The following is a 22,966-nucleotide window of genomic DNA, read 5'->3' as shown; positions in this document are numbered from 1 at the left end:
GGACCCTTCAGAGTCGGCGTCAGAAAGTTTGACACATGCTAACTGAGGTCACACCTTGTTTTATGAAATAGTCAAACTTAACGCATTATCTTGATGTGACAAAATTAATGAGAAATGAATAATGACATTATCACACAAACATGGAACAAAACAATTGTAACTATGATATATAATAAACCTGAACATGAATTTTGTTTTCATACTAGAAGAGTCATGTGGCTATAATGATTTAATGTCATGTTAATATCAATATTCTATAATAATGCTACAAACAGAACTATTTCTATTATAATCAGTAAATGATATAGTGGGGCTCCGGCTTAAACAATAACTCCATGTAATATTTTTACTAATAACAGCTAATTAAAAATGCTTCATTCCGGCCTGGAGTCCAGCACTGAGGCCAGTGCTGAGTTTACACAAACTTTATCTCTGTTTCATATTACTTATAAAGAAGTACGCAGTGCTTTGGCACAGCCTGGCATGGCACTGTTAAATATTTACCACATTCCAATCTGTCACATTTTAGTTAATTTACACTCTGGAACATTAAAAAAAGGCTGGCAACTTGTTAAGTCAGGGAAAGGGTTCACCTGGCCCAGTGCGGCCAGTCCGCAGAGCTCGCCCTGTACACTCACCAAGAGGTCACTTGGGATTGGTCACACACTTCCTGATGTGTAGCCACATCATCAGGGCAAACACACACCTAACCAAGCAGCTGAAGGATATAAATGACTAAAATACTGTATATGAAGTATACATCGAATGTCCTACTACGTCAGGAAGAAATAATTAAATTTAACTATAAAACGGTTTACTTTACCTGTTCAATGGATGTTCCGAGTTGCAGTTCGCATCCATTGCCTTGTCTGTGCTTAATTTTTGCTGCTTTCAGGAAGCGCTTCAGAATGGCTGCTCATTACAATGAATGTCACTGGCCTTATTGAACATACGTAACCCCCCAGCTGAGCTCCAAATAAAGGTTTATTTGTCCATGTGCAGACTGAACAAAAACCATTTTGAGTATTCTGAAGTCATACTCATATATACCTCAGCTATCTATCTCTTACAGGCCTAAAGGCTTCCCGCAGAAACTCTATGGTTAACCTCATCCTAACGTACTCCACCTTGTGTCAAAGGTTCTATATTTCCCACTCTTTTTTTCCCAGCAAGAGGTACGCCAACAACAGTACATTCTTCAGTGAGAAAGCAGCACCCACTGAACACACTGGCAAGTCTCCCACAGTAATGACAGTCAACTCTCTGTTTATCAAGGCAAGCAATATATACCACATCAGGCTGCCTGTTTGCTCAGGACTTCTCAGAGTCAACATCCTCATTTGTTCCATCTTCAGACTTCTCAAGATTTTCCTGCTTTCTACATTTCCCACACTGGTGTGAACTCTGTACCTGGATCTAAACTAGTGAACCTGTAAGCCAGACCAGCCGCTGCCCTTCCTGTGTGGCTTTCTCTACAAGAAACAGTAAGTCATAAACTTCGTTGTATAGCCACATAGGCAAACCTAAGTCTTCAATAGGCCATAAAACTAAGATAGGCGTTTGACAATGCTTCCCATTATGAGCTGTTCCTCTGTACAGGGACTTACAGTGACACTGCACAAAGGCCTTTGCAAACCTTGTGAATACAGCTATGATTCGCCACTGTATGAATCCCCTTCCTGCCTTATACTATGAGCTGTCCATTAGTCATGGGAGAATTATCTGCTCGTCTGCAAAACCAATACATCATCTGAAATTGTGCTGAAACTGTAAAAGTTTCATTAAAATGTACAGTATATGAGCCACTTATAATTACAGTACATTGATTGGATGGTATAATATCTTTAGTATTCCTGTCCATACCATTTGTATCTATAATAAGACATGGATAATCCCCTTCACTAATGGCTTAAAATTAACATGGCTTGTCACATTCTTAGCTATTCTAGAGACATTTATTGCTGCATTGACATATTAACCAAAATCTTCTACATAAGACAAACTTACATTTGCAAAAATAATATGATTACTATGTTAGATAATGGGCTGTTACTATGCCCTCAACACAACAGTTTCTTTGTCCTGCATTATAACAGCAATTAAGCCATAAAAACAGTATTACAACTAGTCAACTGTAGTTCAAGTGATTTATACAATACATGTATTGAGGCCGCCTGGAGATCCTTCTACCACATGAAAATAAACTGTAGGTGTATCTCGTGTGTGGTTCCTCAATGGTGGTACAAGTTACTCATCTGTTTCATCAGGGTATCTTCCAACCTTCGAGAAATGTCTCGAGACCCATCTTTCTCGGGGACATCTCTACTAGCTAACCTGGCCACTGACCTCCTCAGTCCTCAAAGCCCATTTGAAAAGCTCATGTATTGTGCAGATATATTTACAGTTATTGCACAAATGCCAACTCACTTTGCTTGCTGGTCATTCTTTGGAAGCTCAGCTTAGCTGCTCTTATAGCTAGTTGGCTGATTGACGGCTGTATGCTTCAGCCTCACCTGTATGTAACTGCTAAATAAATAAATGCAAATATAATGGATTTTCTCATGTACAAGCACAGAAGAGTAGATCGCAATTTGTACATCATGATAAATTCATAATTTTGTTGATGCGTTAAGTATATTGTGCAAAAAAAAAAATACAAAATTCAAAATATTAATCAATAAAATGAATACTGTTTAATGGTATTTGGCTCGCTGTACATATGTTCTAAGTTAACATTAGATTGTTTAAAAATTGCTTGGAGGATTTCAACAGAACATTTTATGCACATTAGCTTCCACACATTTCTGGTTAATTTCTGTTTTAGGAGCTTGGTAAAGATAAACATGGATGGATGGATGGACAGACCGACTGCATGGATATTTTCTACTGGATATAGGGAAGAATGCTGAATGAACAAATCAGTTTCTACATAATGGTAAAACTATAAAATCTGAGAAAATAAATTCTATTTTGTGAAAGAAATAAAACATGCAAATAAATAAATAAAAAATAAATGCATAACTGGATGAGTTTTCTCAGGTAAAATAAAATAATAAAATATGAAAAAAAAAATTATGAGCATCCACTTCTTCAACTGTTTCACAATGTGTACACATGTGTATGGAAGCCCATTTCCACCACATAAAATAAAAAAGATACTAAGTCATAATTAAAATATACTAAGTCATAATTATGAGATAACTTAGACCAATCACATCGCTTCAAATTCACAGTTCGCACCTCATATGTGATATTCAGTTTTCCGGCTGTCATATCTTTTTAACGAAAGCAAGCTGGGTGGCTGCTTTTAATGTCCAGTAGGCAGAGAGCCATGCACGCGATCATTTTTGCGGTTCGAGCCCTTTCCCTATCTGTGCTTAATCTTGTTAACAGCTATGAAAACAGGCGATTTCAGCTGTATTGAGATAGGCTGCTGGTTCAGCATTTTTAGTTGGTGGTGACTCTTGCACACTCCTTGGGTTTCACGTTCTCCTGCAGTCACTGGTGCCCAGGGTTTCCATTTATAGGACATTTTGTAGAATAAATTGTCCATACACGTATGTCTATACATATTTACTGTATTAATAATTATACTGTAATTATTAATGTGCAATGGAGTACATAAATGAAGGCTGTAATAACTCAAACTAAATGAGACAGATGCATCTATTAAAGTGTGCAGTGGAGTATGCACCTTGATTTTCAGACTGTAATTCCATCTGATATTCAGTTTACCGGCTGTAGTATCTTTTTAACAGAAGCAAGTCAGATGGGTGTTTACCACAGAATGTTTGACGTACAGTACACAGGCAGCCATGCAGACTGATCATTCTTACCTGTGTATTGGACATTAAAAGTCCGTGGTTAAAAACGCCTGGCTTGCTTTGGTTAAAAAGACATGACAGCCAGAAAAGATATGGAATCTGAGGTGCGAGCTGTTAATATGAAATAATGTGACTGGTCTAGGTTATCTCATAATTTCGACTTAGTGTCTCCTAATTTTGACTTAATATCTCATAATTATGACTCGGCATCTCAACTATTTTATGTGGCGGAAACAGGCACATAATATGCACATATTTCAGACATTACATTTTTTCCCCTGCTCTCACTCAATGTATCTGTCACGGTAATTTATTACCCCTCCATACATGCATTATGGACCTAAAAATTAGATGGCCAACAGCTATTTTAGGAGTCAGATGACAGGGATTACATACAGAGATTTCATCCACTTGTCCGTCCTTCTCACATTTTCATTATCAGTGCTTTCTGCTTTGCTTGCACCCTCTAGTGCTGGCACCAGTCTCACAACCCATAATTACAACTTATTTGATTCTCTGTTCATCCCTAAAGCACCAGGCCAAAGGTTATATTTTCCCACAGGTTCTGGGTTTTGTGTTTATGTGTTACTGCGTTAGCCCACCTAAGGCCCCATACCCATCCATTAGATAAAAAAACACATTATCCAAATAAATCTAAACCAACTGAGTAATATACACATTTACAGTAATATATAGGGAAACTGCTCCCAGATTTATTCTGTCCATACACATCAGATCTATTTCAAGTGGAAAAAAATGAATAGTGATAATGTATTCATCTTGGTCACACTTGTAGACAACACCCCAAGCTCACTTGTAAGTGTGTGGACTTATCTGCCACCAAGCAGTGATAATCAAAATCCAAGGTGATGCTGCGAGTCAGCAGAAGCGACATCCTAACACAAAACCTAACAGGCTAAGAGGAGAATCAAGGAAAGTGTCGACAATGTGGGGAGCCACTGGAATAGCTGGGGAGACTGGAGGTGGCGACAGTGGGTTTCAGGAGCGACATGTGGAACAAATAAAAGACATGGTGGAGGAGGGGCTCTGCCACCTCCTGGATGGAAGATCATGATGTTCGCCCAGGAGGGGGGGGGGGGGGGAGTCCACCTCTATGTGCGACCAGGGTTGATGTGTTATGGACAGTGGCTGAGGCAGTCCCTGACCTCAAGGTGTTTTGCATGTCTTGACAAATGAGGTGGCCTCCACCCTCCAAAGTGACCACCAACACCAGCCTGCTACAACAAACAGGGTGTAGTTCAGCTCAGAGTGGCTGGAGAAAGACCAGCCTTGCCCTGGAATCAGGGCTGAAGAAGATTCCTGCTAGCTGGTAGCCTCTCTGTCCCAAATTATAAGCCATTCAACTCATGCTATGAAATATTAACCTACAGAATTTTAGGTGATGACTCAATCCATGTCAGGGGGACACAATGAGCTAGGATAGGGTTTGTAAACTACCATTTCTTCTGAATGAATGGGCAACAATTCCCACAGACACACTCCAAACTCTTGTGGAAAGCCTTCCCAGAAGAGTGGCAGCTGTTATAGCTGCAAAGGGGGGCAACTTCATATTGATGCCTATTGATTAGAATGCTTTGTCATTCCTGTAGGTGTAATGGCCAGGTGTCCCAATACTTTTGCCCTTACAGTGTATATGAGATATGCTGTGTTATTATTCTTAGGCCTTGACACGCGGTAGAAAAATGAGACCCAAAAGGCCTGACGAGAATTCAAATGGTTACCAGGAAAGGATGATTGTCACCCTTAAACTAGTGTTCTTTTGCCTCACTGGCCAACTTTACCGCCCACAGTTGACCAGATCATAATTAGTTGCTGTGGGGCTCAACCTGTGTAAGAAGGGGCTAAAGGGGTAGAGCTTCTCAGCCTGGCCAAATTGGACAGAACAGCTGTTACTGGAGCCTTCAAGGCTTCAACCTACATGACGAAAGGTCAATCAAAATTTGCGTGATGCCGGAGAGCAGACAGTGTGACGCCAAATAAGTCCAGTGAAGTCCAGTGAAAAAATGTTATAGCTCTTTCAGCGAAGCAAGGGATGACCATTCCTTAATGACTTAGATCATCTTAGTATCCATCTGCACCCCTGAGTGGAAAGGATGTATTCAATGAACTGAGACTTTCATGACACGGTGTTCACACTTAGTTTCACAAACAATCCATCCTCAAGTGTGACGCACCTACTGGGCAGGGTTTTCCTCTTCTGGGGAATGGATCAGGATGTTGTCTAGACATCATCTGTGAATTCCTGGAGCACAGCTGGAGCACTGACCAGTGCAAAAGGCATAACTGGGTATCTGTAATGCCCAGCGGTAGCGTGCAACTCATCCCGCCCTATATTCAGACACCATGCTGCAGTGGCCAAATTTAATGAATATCTTAGCAGGATGAACCGGCTCTACGGTGGCTGAAATGAGGGTAACTGTAACAGCCATTAAGTCCAGCTAATCAATATGAGGGCACAGACTACTAATCTGCCGGTATGCAGTGATGCAGTTATGAGGAAGGCTTCATTATATCCATTCTCTGCAATTACTGGCAGGAGCTCCACTGCATAGTCTGCCAAAGAATGCTGTTCTTGATGAGATCGTTACACGCTCCAGTATCTGAGCCCCAGCTTTGGAGAACATCAGCAAGTGCTGTTAGCGATCGCCACGCACGGGTCCCTGTTCAGCAACAGCAGACGACAATTTTCCACGTGCATGTGGCACGTATGTCACTGTATGTCACAATTAAAAAACATGACAATACGCATCGTAAAGGGTGTAACATGAAGGGTGTAACGATGCAACAGGGCATGGAATAATTTATTAATGTTAACATACTAGGGTGCAACAGGCATAATCTCAGTTTTGCCTTGAGATTTTATTTTTGCATTTTGAACTGGACTCTGCAGAATAAGGGAAAAAACTGCGAGACCAAGCTGAGAACTGAATAACAAGACCAAATCTGTAAGATTACATATGAAGGCTTACAAATCATAGCTAAATAGTGACGATACACAGCCGCAAGCTCTCTTGCTAGAATCTGAGGCGCCTACTGCTAATTGATCTGCTAGAATCAGATATGCCCATCAATCAGCGAGGAACACTTTCTGCTTTGGTCCGCTGGAGGAGGATCTCCACACTGACTGTAGGTATGCAGGCCTCCTTCACCCTTCGAGTCTGGAGAAGTTGTGAGTCTTCATTCAGTGTAAATGACCTGGGTCAGTTTGCCCTCTTGAAAAGAAATAAACTACTTGAAATGCATACATATTTTCATAGGGATTATGTCTGTGGTGAATCCTCAAAAATTAGAATTTTTTTAAAAATCTGATGTAAGAAGGGGCAGCTCCACCTTTTCAGGCTCCCTGGGCAAAACTTTAACCCCCCCCCCCCCCAATTAATGATCATCTCACTTCTTCCACAGCACAAGTAATTCAGGGCCCCTAGGCAGCCACCTATTCTGCTTACAGCTAGAGCCAGCTCTGTAAGTTAGGACTCTGCACCCAAAATCATAATGTCACAGGTTCAAATCCCAAATCTGACAGAGCGACACCACTGGACCTTTTGCGAAAGGGCCTTAATCCCCCAAGATACTGGGCTGAGCCTGTGCTTGGACCCCAAGCTTTACTCCTACTTGAATTGGTCTCATAGGAGAGTAAGATGGGAGATACGATAACTGCAGGGTTCCATTCCACCGATAAATATCAATATTATATGTCCAGATAATCTGGCAAAGACAAATTGCAGAAAAATGTCATTAGCACGTCCGTGACTTTTTCCTTTCTTATCCAATTAAGCCACTTAAACATACACATTCCTTAAACATATGAAACAGAATTTTATGGTATCAGAGAACTGTTAAAAAAGGAGACTATCGTGTTTACCTGGAAACAATGAGGCGAAGTGTCTTGTAGGAGCCCTTAACAAGTGAAATTGCCTCCTGTCTGGATCCACTGAGTTCAACATGGTTGATAGTGACCACCTGGTCTCCTGGTTCCAGAGGATGCTGTAAGAGACCTGCCTTCCCACCTTCTTCGACCTGTAGAAAGAGTTCAAAACAACATCCAGTAGCACCTTCAGAATATACTATGCTGCAATTAAAGCAATGAAACGTAATAAAAATAAGTGGTACAAAAAACTATATACTTTTTAATGCCATTTGGCAATAAGCTCGGGGGACTGGTTTATCATTTCATTCCCAATGACAATTCTGACATTATCTACACCTCCTCCTGTTGCTGAAAATAGAAAGGAACAGAGGGGCTCCTTTTAATAGGTCACAACACAGAAGTATCATTTAAACCAGTATTTCTCAACCCAGTCCTTGGGGACCCCAAGATGCATGCTTTTGCCCCCCCCCCAGCTCCCTGCCAGACAGTCCACATTCCTGTACCAGGAGTTGGGAGGGAGCTAAAACGGGGGGGTGCCTGAGGACCGTGCTGGGAAATACTGGTTTAAACCATTTACACATCAAAAGAAAGCAGATCAGGGTTCCCCAGCTCCGGTCCTGCAGGGCCAGTCTGCAACACAGTTTGCAGATTTCCCTGCTCGGTCATACCTCATTCAGCTCACCAGCTATTTACCAGATTTAGGTGTGTTTCAGCGGAGAAATCTGCAAACTGTGTCACAGACTGCCCCTCCAGGACCGGATCTGGGGAACCCTGAAGTACACAATCATATTTTGTTCATTATGCTGAGATAGAAGTACCATTATTTATGCAATGCAATAAAGTATTCATACACCTCCACCAACTGCAAAAAAATCTGTACATGACATTGTCTAGATAATTAAAAGCACCTCTCCTCTAACCTATGACTCTCCTCCTCCACACGAGCAAAAGATCACTTACATCCCATCCTGTTAACAAGCTGCAGGAGTGTCACTACATTCTTAAAATAACATCACATTTCAAAGTATAGAACTAGTAATATAAGGGTTTCCCATAAAGCAGATGACATTCCTGGTAGACCATCTATTACTCAGACATCTTGTTCAGGACTTTAATGATTTCAAATTACTTAGGCTGGCAAATCTCTTCATATTTTTAGTGATAAGCAGTTTCTTTCCCAGAAATAGTGGGAGACCTTCTCCAAAAACACATACTTTACTTAGCTGCCCAACGACCTTAAATTGACTCTTTAATTTCAGATGAACCACCAAAATCCAGGCAGTGACCCTATTAACACAGACTCCAACTATTTTAACCTTTCCTCATGTTCCTGCAAGTTATACATTACATCAAAACAACACTCTATCAAAGAACTGTTATTGTGCCAAGTTGTGGAGCAAAGATCAGACACAAGACGGGGCAGAGGTACCAGGTTTTCAAAAGGCACCTTTAAGTACACAAACTAAAAGTTTAAAAACACTTAGCACCATGCTACCGAGACTACAGACACAATGAACATTTGGAGGGGATCTGCTCCAAAACGATCGTCCGGTTCACCCAGCCGACCCTGAATAATAATCCCAATCAGTCAGTTTCATTAACTGAGAGCTTTCTGGGCAGAGAACTGCTGATCAGTTTCCATGAGAACTCCAATAAACACACACCAGCTTTAAAACAAAATTAAAGATCGGAAAGGACCTAAAACATAAGCTATGCCATTCATATATATTTTTTTTAATTTACTTTTCCCGTTTTCTTTTCAGACTCGCCAGGCATTTGCCAATTTGGTTACTGACATTCTTCTTTTTCACTGTCTTACTTGCTCTCTCTCCCCTGGAATCATTCCAGAACCCTGGGCCACATTCCTCACCGCGCTATTAGCTTTTTAAGAGGGGGCAGAGAAAAACAGGAGTCTGCCGCAATCTTGGATTACTGCCCGTCTCCCTGTCCTGTCAGGATCCACTGACCAGATAAAGTACCATCTCAGATTCCTTTATCATAAACTTCACAATTTCTCCCTCTCAACGCCATTTAGTCTCATTTTAACCGGTTTTTCTCATGTTTCGAATGACTGTGCTGTTTGTAAAGGTCAGGACAGTGACAGACAGAGCACAGAAACAGGTTTCAATATGCTCTGCCTCTGGGCTTAGCCTCTGATTTCCTTACAGGAGAGCAGATTAGTTTACAGCATGCAGAAAGGATCTATGACATTTTCACCACAAACAATGAACCCTTCAGACCTCTTGGGGATGTCATGCCTTGCCACTCATGCCTTCAGATATGATTGTGCCAAACTCCGAGATGCACTTTAGCTTTCCACACACAGCCTCCTCCTTATCGTACCACGTGTGACTGAGTGTGGAGTTGAGAATATAGTTACTATCCATCTCAGGTGGGAGACGGCTGTCGACAATCAAGTCTGCATGCTTTCATTCCTGAAAAAATATAACTGCTCTATTTTCTTATGCCCTCCAGTAACCTGGAGCACAGTCTCAATACCAACTAGGACAGGATTTGTAAACTACCATTTCAATTAAAAGGACCTGCTGTTTGCTGATTGGTCAGTCTTGTACAGTTATGCATGTGTCACTAATGTTAATGTGAAACAGCTGGACGAGTCTTTCAATCAAGGAAACAAAATGGTCAAAGCTTAAGAAGAGCTGATCTATTTAGCCGAGCAAGGAGCCTTTCAGTTTGAAAGTTTGTAAAACCTGAAGTAGCTCAAAGTGTCCCCCCAACATGGCTTCCGGTCACCCTACCCACACTACTTTGCTTCCCGTACCCCCCCCCCCCAGTCCTTTATGACAAGATCTGTGTTTTTCATGTTTACTTTATGTGCTTGTCTTGTTTCCATCACGATTTAGACATAGAAAAGTTGGATGCTAATTATTCAGGTTTCAAGATTCCAAATAGAGGAACATACATATGTTATTTTTTTCAGCGGATCTGGATTCAGGTGCTAAGGCCTAGGTTGATGATACCTGCACTCAGTGTGTCATTAACATGATATATCAAACATATCTCTACAAGAAGAATTAAAAGTTTTAGTTTTGAAACAATAAAGAGAAAATATCAACTGGAAAAACCAGAAGGGTGTGAACATGTGCCCTTCCAGACTGCAACAAACCTTTGAAGATGCTGACCATGTCAAACAGAAGCTAAGTTTAGTGCTGATGTTCATAGATATGGAGGTCATAGATAACCATCACCTCCTTGAAACAATCCAACAGTCAAGAAATACGTCACAGACTGCAGTTGGCAGAGCTGTGAAGGATCTAAAAAATACCAGAATATCTCTAACAGCAAATAAAGGTCAGAATTGCTCAGAATATTGTATTTTTCTGTTACTATTTGTGAATGTCAAAGCTGGAAGATGAAGAAGCAAGATATTAGAGACTACCATCTTGGGGAGAAGATCATAACTGATTGGAAAAATCTAAGGTAAAAAAGAAAAAAATCTTATGGTGAACAGGCTCAGTCACAAAAACAATGAACATGGCAATTGGCAGCATGAAGACCCAGACGGAATGCCAGACTTTCTGGGTGAATGCCGTTTAGGTGTCCCCAGTGGCGTCGGAAGGAGTTGGGGAGAATGGAATTTGCCCTGGCAGGGGTGGGGGGGTTATCTCTATCGTGGCATTGCAATGGACACACATGCAATAATCACATGGTGAAAGGATGCAATGTAAGAAAGATTTTAAAATAATTATTAAATAATCAAGATTTTGTCATTTGAAATAAGACTAACACTGTTTAGGGTACAGATTCACAACTAAACATAACTAAAAAAGTCATTCGTGTGATAAAATGAGTTTGTCTGATACAGGACTACAGTCTTTGTTAGGTACATGTATCGCCCCTGTACTCTGCATGAGCAGCGGATTGGCCTCAGTAACACGCAGATGATGATGATAAATGATAAAGAACGCCCTCTTAACTCATAGCAAAAGGCGACTGCAAAACCCAAAAATACTGCAATTTTTCCAATATCGATCAACCCTATATAGATATCTGTTCATGCTCATCTTTTTCGGGGGGGGGGGGGGGGTCTGTTGTCTGTTGCTTGGCCCCTGGATGTACCCCCGTCTCATACTTATGCTGCCTGGGACAGTTTCCAGTCCTGCTCCCCCCATGACCTTGTGCCAAATAAAGCACGGATGGAGTTGACTCAGAGGGCAGTGCGGCTCCCTGACACCTCTGTGCGTGTCGGGGGGGGGGTTTGCTCACTCTGCCCATGTTTCCTCTTACAGTCCAAACGCGTGTGGTCCAGGTGAACTGTAAGCTGCTTACAGACTATGGTGTGTGTGAGTGTGTGCTCTGTGCTGGGTTCTTCCAAGCTTTCAGCACACACTTACATTGCATAAGTTATTGTGGAAGATGGATGGAACTAAACACATATGTATTTCAACTTGGTATTGTTCCCTTAAAGCCATACAGCATATTACTTCGTACAATAGATTTGCAGCCTGTAGATTTCAGAAACAACCAATCTTCCAAATGCTCTTACACAATACATAGTTTTTTGCATTCATTTATTTTTTTTTTAAAAAGGGATATGCATTATTGATTCATTAGAATGATGCATGTTTCCTCCATCAAAGTTACAGCCATAGTACTACTTGCATCCTTGACAACATCACTGCAAAACAGTCTGTGGTATGAATGTCCATAACCCTTACCTTAGAGATGATTAATTTTTCCCCATGTTCAATGCCACCTTTGAGAGTAAAGCCCCAGGGGGCTCCTCCTTGGAGAACAGCCTCCACATACAGCAATTTTCCTCTGTGCAATATTGATCTGGAGCTATACGAGTGGCTCTTCATAGTCTCTAGTGGGGTCATAAACTACGTATTTTTACGACACCACCGCCCTCAAAAAGTAGCACAACAGTCTTGTGGTTTCTAAATGGGCAAAATGACGTCTGCCCACTCTCAAGTGAACGTGCCCAATTACCATACTTGGTAAAACACACACTTCATTAAAAATAAAACTGTGTTTTCTTTTGTGCACTCCCTGCCACCTTCAGTCATCAAAAATTGATGTTGAGAAGACAAATCTGGTAGGAGAATTTGGGGACAGATGCAAAAACAGCCTCTCGGAGTTCAGTGATTGGGATCCGGTGCAAGGACTTTTGATCGTTTGTCAGGCTTTTCTCCCCTTCCGAGTCTATTTTACCATCACAATAGAATTTGCTACAATTCATTGCATTGAAAGAAAAGCGACCCCTCTTGCCAGCCAGCTAGTTGCCTTCTTCGGGATTAGTTCAGTTAACTTGCAACAAAAAGTTGCGCACAGTTAGCAACGCGCTTACTCACTTTTACTTCGCCTTTCACTTCAGTTTTGTCACGTTTTCAAGCAATATCTTCAAGAACATATTGCGAAGAAAAGTTCGATGCTCTACGCTGACTTGATGCACAAATTCAGCAAATAGACTCACGGATGCAGGGATCTGCCTCCGCCTCCTCTGAGGGTCTCAGGCGACGCATGCGTGAACTAATCTGCCGCTTCATACTAAGTAGGGACCGTGCAGGAAGCGAATGGCAGTGTCTTTTCCAGACTCTTTTCAATTTAAATCTAATTGTATGTTAATCACTTCCCTGACGATAAAGAGAAAATCACGTCAACATAATTGCATTCTCAAATTTACTTGTGCCCTGTGATTAACCGGCATTCCATTCAGGATTTCCCATGGGAAGTGGGAAGGATGTATGAACGTTCCACAAGCTATTCAAATATTATACACTAATAATACGTTTTATTTATATAGTGCCTTTCAAATACTTTTTCAAATACAATTCAACAAAAACACCATTAACAAGACCGTAATAGTTACATACAACAAGACGAATAATATTTAAGATATGTGTTTTTATACCAGAAGCTTGAAATGAATAATATATTTTCCTCACAAAGACTGAGAGGAAGAGCATTCCAGATTTTAGGGGCTATTACACTAAATGTTCTGCCACCCATAGTTACAGTGAGTAAGTTAGGGATGAGAAAGTGCTGTGTGTACTAGTGACGTGTGGTTGGAAAGAAAGAAGCTGATCGAAGACGACGCCCAAATTATGGACTGATGCTGAAGGTTCCACCAGGATCCCGTCAACATCAATTTTTATCCCACGAAGGATAGAGTGGACAGGTTTAGTACCAACCATTAGGATTTCTGTTTCCTCAGGGTTAAGTCGTAAAAAGTTAACTGTCATCCAATGTTTGATGTCACAAATGCAATCAGTCAGTGAGGCTAGTGATGATGATGCAGTTTATAACAGTTTATAACTTATTATGGTGTATCACAAGAAAATCTATAATATTATAATAATAACAATAATAATCTAATTTCTATTATTATTCAGATTTAAATTTCTTCACAGTGGTCTTCAGAATGAAATATTTTCTGATTTAAAATCTGAATTCTGGTAATGTTCTTGCAACAATGTTATTTTGTAATGTATGAAAATCTAATTAAAATACAGTATTCATTTTATTATGCAGTGCATTGAATTTGTGTATGTATTTATTCATGCTATTCATTGTTTTCTAAATGTTATTCATTCAAAAAATACATAGTAAATTATTTTATTTAAAGCTGGTTGCGCACATAGACTTTGCTAGTATGATTTCCTTGCAGGTAGATATTTATTCAGAACTAAAATTTGAAAAAACCATGAAAGTAATCTGAATTGATTATGATGACATGAAATGATGTGATTGAGAGTACATTTTAATTGGCACAATTTTGGCAAGCAGTTGCATAATTTTTGTAGTTACTTAGTCAAAAAAAGAGCCCATGACCTAGTGTTTTGGAGAGTCACTTATCGCTTATTTGTTTGCTCATTGCCCTGTTGAATTGTGAAGTCATAAGTTTGTTCTTAAATGTGTGCTAGAAGATGAACAAACAGAAAGAAGAATACAAGGGAAACAACCGGTCATTTCAGTATGGCTCTGCAGAGGTTTATTACTAGCTGCTTGAAAGGAAGCTCTTCACAATGGGGAAATAATTTTTATGTAAATGTTTTTATTATTTCTTCAGTTTGGATTGCAAGAAAATAATAAAAGCACAATTTTTACAATGTTACAAAGAAAGATTGTTTGACATTACTGTATGTAGCAACCAGATCAATGACTCAATCATTGACTGTTGAGTTTAAAAATAAAGTAAATTTAAAAAATATTTTCAAAGTTCCAAAATACAATTTTATGACAAACTGAGATAGTTAGGAAAAATCAGGTATAAAATAGAACTAACTATCAAAATAAGTATAAAAGCCTCAAAAAGTATCTCAGGGCTGTTTTTAGCTTCTGCTTCTCACCTTCGTTTATCCATCCATCATCTGTTACCCATCTATCCATCCATCATCTGTTACCCATCTATCCATCCATCATCTGTTACCCATCTATCCATCCATCATCTGTTACCCATCTATCCATCCATCATCTGTTACCCATCTATCCATCCATCTTCTGTAACCCATCTATCCATCCATCATCTGTTACCCATCTATCCATCCATCTTCTGTTACCCATCTATCCATCCATCCATCTTCTGTAACCACTACTATTCAGGGTTGGTTGGGGGGGGGGGGTGTCTGTAGCCTATCCTGGAGGCTCTGGGCCCAAGGATGGGAACAACCCAGGATGGGGCTCCAACCCATTGCAGGGCACAGTCACGCACCAGTCACTCACACACCAGTCACTCACACACCATTCACTCACACACCATTCACTCACACACCAGTCACTCACACACCATTCATTCACACACCAGTCACTCACACATGCACACCTGCAGGCAATTTTGGTAACTCCAGTTAACCACAGCATGTTTTTGGGCTGTGGGAGGGCAGAGCACCCAGTGGAAACCCCACAATGGTACAGGGAGAACATGCAAACTCCACACACATGGAGCTCAGAACCCTATTCCCAGAGGTGTGAGGCGACAGTGCTGACCACTGTACCACTGTCCCACCCCCACCTCCGTGTTCGAATTTCAGTTAGTGCTTTTAATAGACTTCTTATTGTATTTATTTATATGTTTAGCATTATTTTCTCTATCAAAACAACTTTGCATTAACTATATGATTAGCTACCACTGAATAATGCATTTAATAATGTATTTATACATTGCAGACTGACATTGACTTGATTTCATTGCCTTATACAATGAAAAATCAGTTTAGTTTATTTTACCCGTAATGATTTTAGACGTGACCCCAACATTTGTGAAGATGTATTTCTTCATCTTGACCAGTGAAGAATGATCGGTTTCCACACTCTTCCCACAGACTAATCTTGCCATTCTCCACAAGCACAAACTTCCATTCCACGTGACTGTCCACTGGGAGTACAATGGTGTTGGACCAATATCCCCCCTTTTCCTGCTGTAGTTGGATAAAACTCTTCCAGCTTCCTAATTCATTCTTATTTCCAGTGACAGCGAGGCCCTCAGAAGGTGAGTGGGTGACATAGTGAACACAAAAGCTCACTTTGACAGTGTGGGACATCGGCTGCACTGTGCCGACACTTTTACTTTTAAGAAGGCTTTCAAATTGGATCAGACTAGATCGAGAATTGTTTAACGGTTTCTTCTCAAACTCTTGATATGCTCCACCAGGCAAATCATTCAGACTCGATCTGAGGACATCAGTCTTATTCTCCGCATTGCTGAGATCTGTCCGCTTGTGGTTATTTGTGGTTTCCTCGGTGCTCTTCATGTCTGTCGTGGAATGGTTTGTCATCTGTGTTTCCACATATTTTTCAGCTGAGTTCTCACAAATCACTTTTGCACATTTCAGATTTGGTGTATTATTTTCTGTTTCATAGTGGTCATCTTCACCTTTGTCTCTATGCATATCATTAAGAAAATCACTCAGATTTTGAGAATTCTTGCTTGGATGGCAAACTGAAGCATTCTCCTGACTGTTAATGGTTGTATCATTCTTTATTTCTGTTTCTATTATTGCCTGACCATTCTTCTCCTTATCACACTTTCTCTCTCTCTGAATGACCATCTCTTCTTCGTAATGTCTTTTGACATGCATACCATTGGGCAGATCACTACATTGCTGCTCACTGATGGATGGTCCTTGGCAACCATTGGACAGGCCTTCATGACAGTCTTTCATAGCTAATCCCATGGCACATATCTTCATCTTCTTGTAGGTCACCTCTGCACAGGTCATATCTGCTTTCAGGGGTTCCATCTCTTGCTCTTTTTTCATGTCAGACTGAGAACCGTCAGCAATGTGTTCCTGATTGTTTCGAGGATTCTCATCCTTCAAACTTTTCTTATAAATAAATTCTACATTATCCTCATCTTCCTGGCTCTTATGTTCATAACAGTCGACACAGCATCCTTGAATGTCCATTTGGGATTCTACAAATTCATTGACGTTGTCCTTAGAAACTTTTGCATGCATTGATTCTCTATAGCTGTTAAGCTCAAGCTGGTCATCCAAAGTAAGAGAACCGTCATTCAGATTTTCATTTTGGTTGCCGCTAACTTGCTCATGGCTGCCGTCACAATCAATATTTTTATTAAACTCGAGCAGAGAGTCTGCTTTAGATTCAGCAGTGGGCCGACCATCTTCATGCTGTGATCCTGGACTGACATCTAGAGAACTGCCTTCTTCAAAGTTTGGTATTTTTGACACTGGCTCCCTTCGTTTCCCTAAAAAAAAAAAAGTAAGCTAATTTAAACACTTCCATCATTACATCCATCTATTTTCTACTTATTCAGTTAAGTTGACCCATAAATGACATGCAAATAGGCCTAGATTACTCTCTCTGGGTTCCTTGCAAGCCATTTAATCTATCAACATGACACTTTTATTAAGATAATTTTTTTCTTTTAGGAATGTACTCTGTTCTAGTCGATTGTAGTCTGCTTCATGATTTTTATCTTAGGGGTGTACTATACAAACATTCTCAAAAAAAGATTAAATACCCCAAATACCCTGAAACCTTAATTAAATTAGGATCAAAATAAAGTGGCATACCTGCTACATGCATTGAAATGCGAATGACCTTCAACATTAATGTAACGCCTCAAGATGTTCTCCACTTTATTTGTGCAAGTGAGCAAGTGCAGTCATGCAAAGCTTTATAACAATATCAAAGATTCCGTGAACATAAGATAATCCATCGACAAGTCTTTCTTCCTTTTTTTGTAATATGGTTTTTTTAATCAAATGAATAAATATATGTCTGGTAGGAAATAGCCACTAACTACAGTTTCACTCAAAATATATTTTGAGTAAAAAATATAATATACAGGAGTGTTGGGGTCTGACAACCCGCCGAGAATCCACTGTGCACCAGCAGGGGGCGACCAACACCACACAGGCCAACAGTAACCATTGCTACCTCATTTTTGACCACTGCGGATTTCTAAAGACTGCTAGAGATTAGTAGGGATGATTGAAGTCCTCTGTAGTAAAACTATTTTGGGCTGCTTTGAATCTTGTTTAAGCTTTATTTTTTATTTTTTTAACCCAGCTTAAAACTACCTTACAATGTTAATGTACAATACTTACGGCTGCCAGTTTCTATAACAAAAATCCAAAAACTAAAATCCGAAAACAAACATAGCTGGCAGTCGACGATTGTCCCAACCAGGGGGCAAGACAGACTTAAGGCCCATGCTGGGAGAACGAGAGAGAAGGGGAGGGCAGGCCTGCTATGCATGTACTTTCTGCACAGGCGAATATGGGAGGCTGACCTTAAAGAACTGCTACCTTCTGACTGACCCTGTTATATATTTCCCCATTTACTTTGCCTGTCAGGGAGTATTTGCCTGCTTCCTTGCCTCCCTGGACTCATAGGCAATTCAGTTCTTTTCTGCCGGAGGGTGCAAGGTGAGGCTATGCCAAAGTTTATCCAAATATATACATTTCTATTAAAAAAAGTAAATACATTTACAATACATTATTATTACACATTGATATGACTAATGTATTTTCAGATATAACTTTCCAATATAATTTAATTTAATTCAATTTACCGTAATGTACTGTATTCAAATGAAATTTTCGTCTAACCAGTAGGGGGTGCAATTGCACCCCAGTTAAAATCGCCTATGTCTGAGCCTTAGTGCCAATGTATGAAACTACATCCATCCATCATCCATCCTGCCACATGTCATTGACTGTCTCTCCTACCCCTACTGGTGTCCAGCTTACAGGTCTTAGCATTTGTCACAGCATACATAATCATTTTTTTTTCTTTTAATATGACAATCAAATTATGTCAAAATGTTAAATGAGCCTCAGCCTATTAAACAAATTCATTTATTCACTTATGGATATATTTTCCAAGAAATATATCTCTATATTTAATGTGTCGTAAATAAATAAATAATGAATTAAGTACTGTTATAAGGGGTAATTCCTCTCCTTCAAATGTGACTTAGATTTGGAAAATTAAGACGCAGCAGGAATATTGTTTTGTAATGCGTACCTTTTGACTTTGCGTTGCGTCTGTTCTTCTTCTGACGCACCACCTTCTTTGTCTTCTCTGTCAAGCTTGATTCTATCCCAGCACTTGTGTTCTGTTTAACTCTTTGAATTCTCAGAATCCTTAATATGAAAAATGCAGCAAACACCGTGAAGATGACCAAACATCCCACAGCTATAGGTATTTTATAACTTTCAGCCACCAAGAGCAGAGAATTAAGCTCTTTTCCATTAAATATGACTTGTTTATTTTGCCTATCCTTCATTGCTATTGTTTTGTCTGAATTTCACTCGTCTAATGGCTCCTGCTCTTGGTGTATTTATAGCAGATACTGGGTTTACATGCAGGGTTTTCCTCTGGTGTAGAAGTGCCCTTTGATGTGGCAAAACAGACAAACTAACCATTGGCTGACCACAACATAGTTGATCAGTAACTCTTTACTGAGTCGTACAAAACAAGGGAAGTAATTATATCAGCAACTGCTACCGAATCTAAAGACATCATTACTGAAAAATCTTTGTTTTGTAATCCTGTAACTGTAATTTAATTTTAAGCATTTTGATATGTATGTTAATATGTAGAACCAACCTTTGTTTTCATTTTAATAATTACCTTATTCAGTTTTCTGCATATTGACAGAATTATTTAATTGCATACCATATAAAACTAGATGGACATAACTGTTCAAACCTTGTAATGCTTAATTAATTAAAGAATCATTGTACTGAAACCACCAAAAATCTTGGGTAAAATATTTGAAATTTTCTTACATCCTAGAACAGGGTATACAGTGATCAAAGTGCTTTGGACCTTAGCATTCGGTTTTAAGAACTATGAATAATTATGAATTATGAATGACAGATAAATATTACAGGACATGAAATGTATAATTCTTATTCTATCTTAATTTTAGTTGCATGATTTTCTTGTAACTACTTTAGTCCACTAATGACATCAATTAACTACTTCTAATAAATGTCTTTAAAATACAAATGAAAGCCCTCTAAAGTAAAAATATTTAGGCTTCTCTGAATTTTGTTTTATGCAGCTCAAACCTTAATGCTCCCTGTTTCTATAACAACAATCCTGCATGAGGCTAATCTAATCAAATGCTGTGTTGACAATGGATACTGATTAATTCAACAGTGGTGCTGACTGCTGAACCCTTGGCCAACTTGGTCATTGACTCACTGGATGAATGTAAACATGTCCTTTCACTCAGTTCTATTCACAGTGAAATGAAAGGCTTTTATATGTGATTGTGGGGCCACTTTTAACAAAAGTCACAATGCAATATAGCATTTTGAGTCTAAAACACTGCAGGGGAATCAGCTCATGGTATCAACTCATGAAACAGAACTCTGACCTGCCTGAGACAATCTGACTGCCCCTTTCCCAAGGCTGAAATGGAATTCATCACATAACCCTATTTTGAATTTTGTGGCGTATTTTTTTTCAGTCACTGAGGCAAAGACATTAGGTTATTTGAAAAAACATGCATAGTTTTTGTAACCAACAGAACTGTTTATTTAATTTAATGACTTCATTGATCCCCATGGGAAAATTCTCCTTCCTTCTAGCCCATCTTGCTCTTCATCTCACAAAAGAAGATATGTAGGTGAGAGCAAGTTTGTCAGCAAAGGGCAGCCGCCTGCAGAGGCGCCCATGGAGCTGGGGGTTAAGGGTCTTAAGAGTTAAGGGTGAATGTTGACTGTGACTGTTCTGCCGAAGCCTGGCTTGAACTGGCACAGAGGCTTAGCCTGCTGGGAAATGGAACTGGTTCAGTTCAAGGAAGGCAAAAGTCTGGTGTGACAAGTAAACTACTGAGTCAACAGTAGTGGCAAAGGTGGACTTAGTGTATGTGTACACATACGCACACACACACACACACACACGCACATACGCACACACACACACATACGCACACAGACAGACACATACACATGCAGACAGACAGACAGACAGACACACACACACACATACACACAGATTGGCACACACACACACACACACACACACATACACACAGACTGGCACACACACACACACACACACACACACAGACACAGACTGACACAGACACACACACAGACATATATCCATATCCATGGAGCGATGTTGTCTGCTGGGACCCTTGCTTGAGCCAGGTTTGGCAGTGCTGTTTACCAGCTACTGCCTTTCATCCAGGGCATCCAATAAGAATAGAATGACCTTGGTAATGGACACTGACCTTGGAATGCTATGTCTCTTAAACCTGGAACACCCAGCACATGGCAAAAGACTAGCAGCAGCCAGGACCGATGAATGGTTGGCTCCCATTGGCTCTCATTGATTGTGAAAATTTGCACTGGAACACACCATCACGACCATAGGTGACAGTTGACATACAGTTAATCAGAGAGTGGTGTCACCGACTAGCTCCAAGGGCAATTCAATTAGATAAATGAGTCCAAACAGTGCCGCTCAGAGTGTCCAGAGCTCAGAGTGTCCACTGACTCTCACTGATTCCCTGATGGTTTTTGATGGCCAAAAATCAGTCTGGTGTATTCCAAGTTTTAGAGAAAGCAGGTGAGGTGCTCAAATGGCTATGTTCAATTGACTCAGAGGTCTTCTTCAGTGACTTCCACACACACATGGGGAACACTGGAAATAGTTTGAAGGGTAAAAACTTGAGCGGTAAACTACTGTGTTAGCCATGGATTGTCTGTAGCAAATACTGTGTTTGAACACAGTGATGCTCATTAGCATCCATGTTATCAGTGAACCCAAGGCTAAATATCAATGATTGACATTGTAGTTGTCTCATCTAAACTTAATCTTGTTCTTAAAGGTCATATGTTCTGAAGACTCAATCATTCAGTGCCTTAGGAGTCTTAAGCAAGAGTGGAAATGTTGACCAAAATCGAATATTCTCATACAGTGCAAGAAACACAATGACGAAGACCTTACGCTCATAGATATGCCCTTTCACCAGGAGGAAGTACTGGAAACTTCTGGTGAATAAAAATCTGCAATACAGTGGGTACAGTGCCTCTGTAATAGCAAACAGGAGTGTTTGTTTCTATTTTTAAAAATGGGGATTGGAGGGTGTAGGAAATGACACTTTTCCACGGCAGGCTGACTCCGTGGTGGGACTCATTTCTAAGAATGATGAGACCTCCTATTGCAAAGAAATGGGCCGTCTTGCCGCATTGGGCACCAGCAACAACCTGAAACTCAATGTGGTCAAGATAGCGGAAATGAGAGTCGATTTTTGCCATCAACCCTCTGCTTGCTTCCCCCTGGAAATTAATGGCCAGGCCATTTCTATGGTTGAATCTTTCAAATTCCTGGGGACCACCATAACCAGGACATTAAAGTGGGACATGCAATTTACTTCCATCACCAAAAAAACCCAGAAATGATTACTCTTCCTATGGCAACTCAAGAAGCCCAACATCACCCATCTGACAGAACGTCCCCATAGCTATCCAGCTCCTAAATAAACTCAAGAACATAAGAACATAAGAAATTTACAAACGAGAGGAGGCCATTCGGCCCATCAAGCTCGTTTGGGGAGAACTTAACTAATAGCTCAGAGTTCTTAAAATCTTATCTAGCTCTGATTTAAAGGAACCCATGGTTTTAGCTTCCACTACACTAGCAGGAAGACTATTCCATACTCTAACTACACGCTGTGTAAAGAAGTGCTTCCTCAAATTTGTTTTAAAATGTTCTCCCGCTAATTTCCACTTATGGCCACGAGTTCTAGTATTCAGACTAATATTGAAATAGTCATTTGGCTGAACAGCATCCAGAC

General features: G+C 40.2%; 2 protein-coding genes across 6 annotated transcripts in view; both read right to left on the bottom strand.

Moving 5' to 3' along the window:
- The window catches only part of shroom3 (shroom family member 3), a 40,851-nt gene extending 27,647 nt beyond the window's left edge, over nt 1-13,204 (bottom strand). For 3 of the 5 annotated variants that reach the window (XM_023828681.2, XM_023828682.2, XM_023828684.2), the window contains exons 1-2: nt 12,393-13,204; nt 7,708-7,862 (exon numbers count right to left, since the gene is read on the bottom strand). In XM_023828681.2, coding sequence (XP_023684449.1) covers nt 7,708-7,862; nt 12,393-12,554 — 317 coding nt within the window. In that variant the 5' untranslated portion in view covers nt 12,555-13,204. Of the gene's footprint in view, nt 1-823; nt 1,000-7,707; nt 7,863-12,392 lie in introns of those variants that run through there. The other 2 variants (XM_072714642.1, XM_023828685.2) reach the window with 2 other exon arrangements.
- Nucleotides 13,205-14,713: 1,509 nt separating this feature from the next.
- On the bottom strand, nt 14,714-19,460 carry stbd1 (starch binding domain 1). Its single transcript, XM_023828734.2, has 2 exons — nt 19,171-19,460; nt 14,714-17,383 (listed from the first exon to the last, which is right to left on the bottom strand). Exons 1-2 carry the CDS (start codon nt 19,430-19,432, stop codon nt 15,915-15,917), a joined length of 1,731 nt encoding a protein of 576 aa, XP_023684502.1. The 5' UTR covers nt 19,433-19,460; the 3' UTR covers nt 14,714-15,914.
- Nucleotides 19,461-22,966: the final 3,506 nt, after the last annotated feature.

The sequence above is a fragment of the Paramormyrops kingsleyae genome, chromosome 7, assembly GCF_048594095.1.
Source record: "Paramormyrops kingsleyae isolate MSU_618 chromosome 7, PKINGS_0.4, whole genome shotgun sequence".
NCBI lineage: Eukaryota > Metazoa > Chordata > Actinopteri > Osteoglossiformes > Mormyridae > Paramormyrops > Paramormyrops kingsleyae.
This window is presented reverse-complemented; position numbering and strand designations above follow the sequence as displayed.

Coding starts and splice junctions, on each gene's coding strand:
- stbd1 (XM_023828734.2), bottom strand. CDS start 19,432: ATGAAGGATAGGCAAAATAAACAAGTCATATTTAATGGAAAAGAGCTT. Junction 17,384..19,170: donor ACGCAACGCAAAGTCAAAAG/GTACGCATTACA, acceptor TTTTTTTTTTAG/GGAAACGAAGGGAGCCAGTG.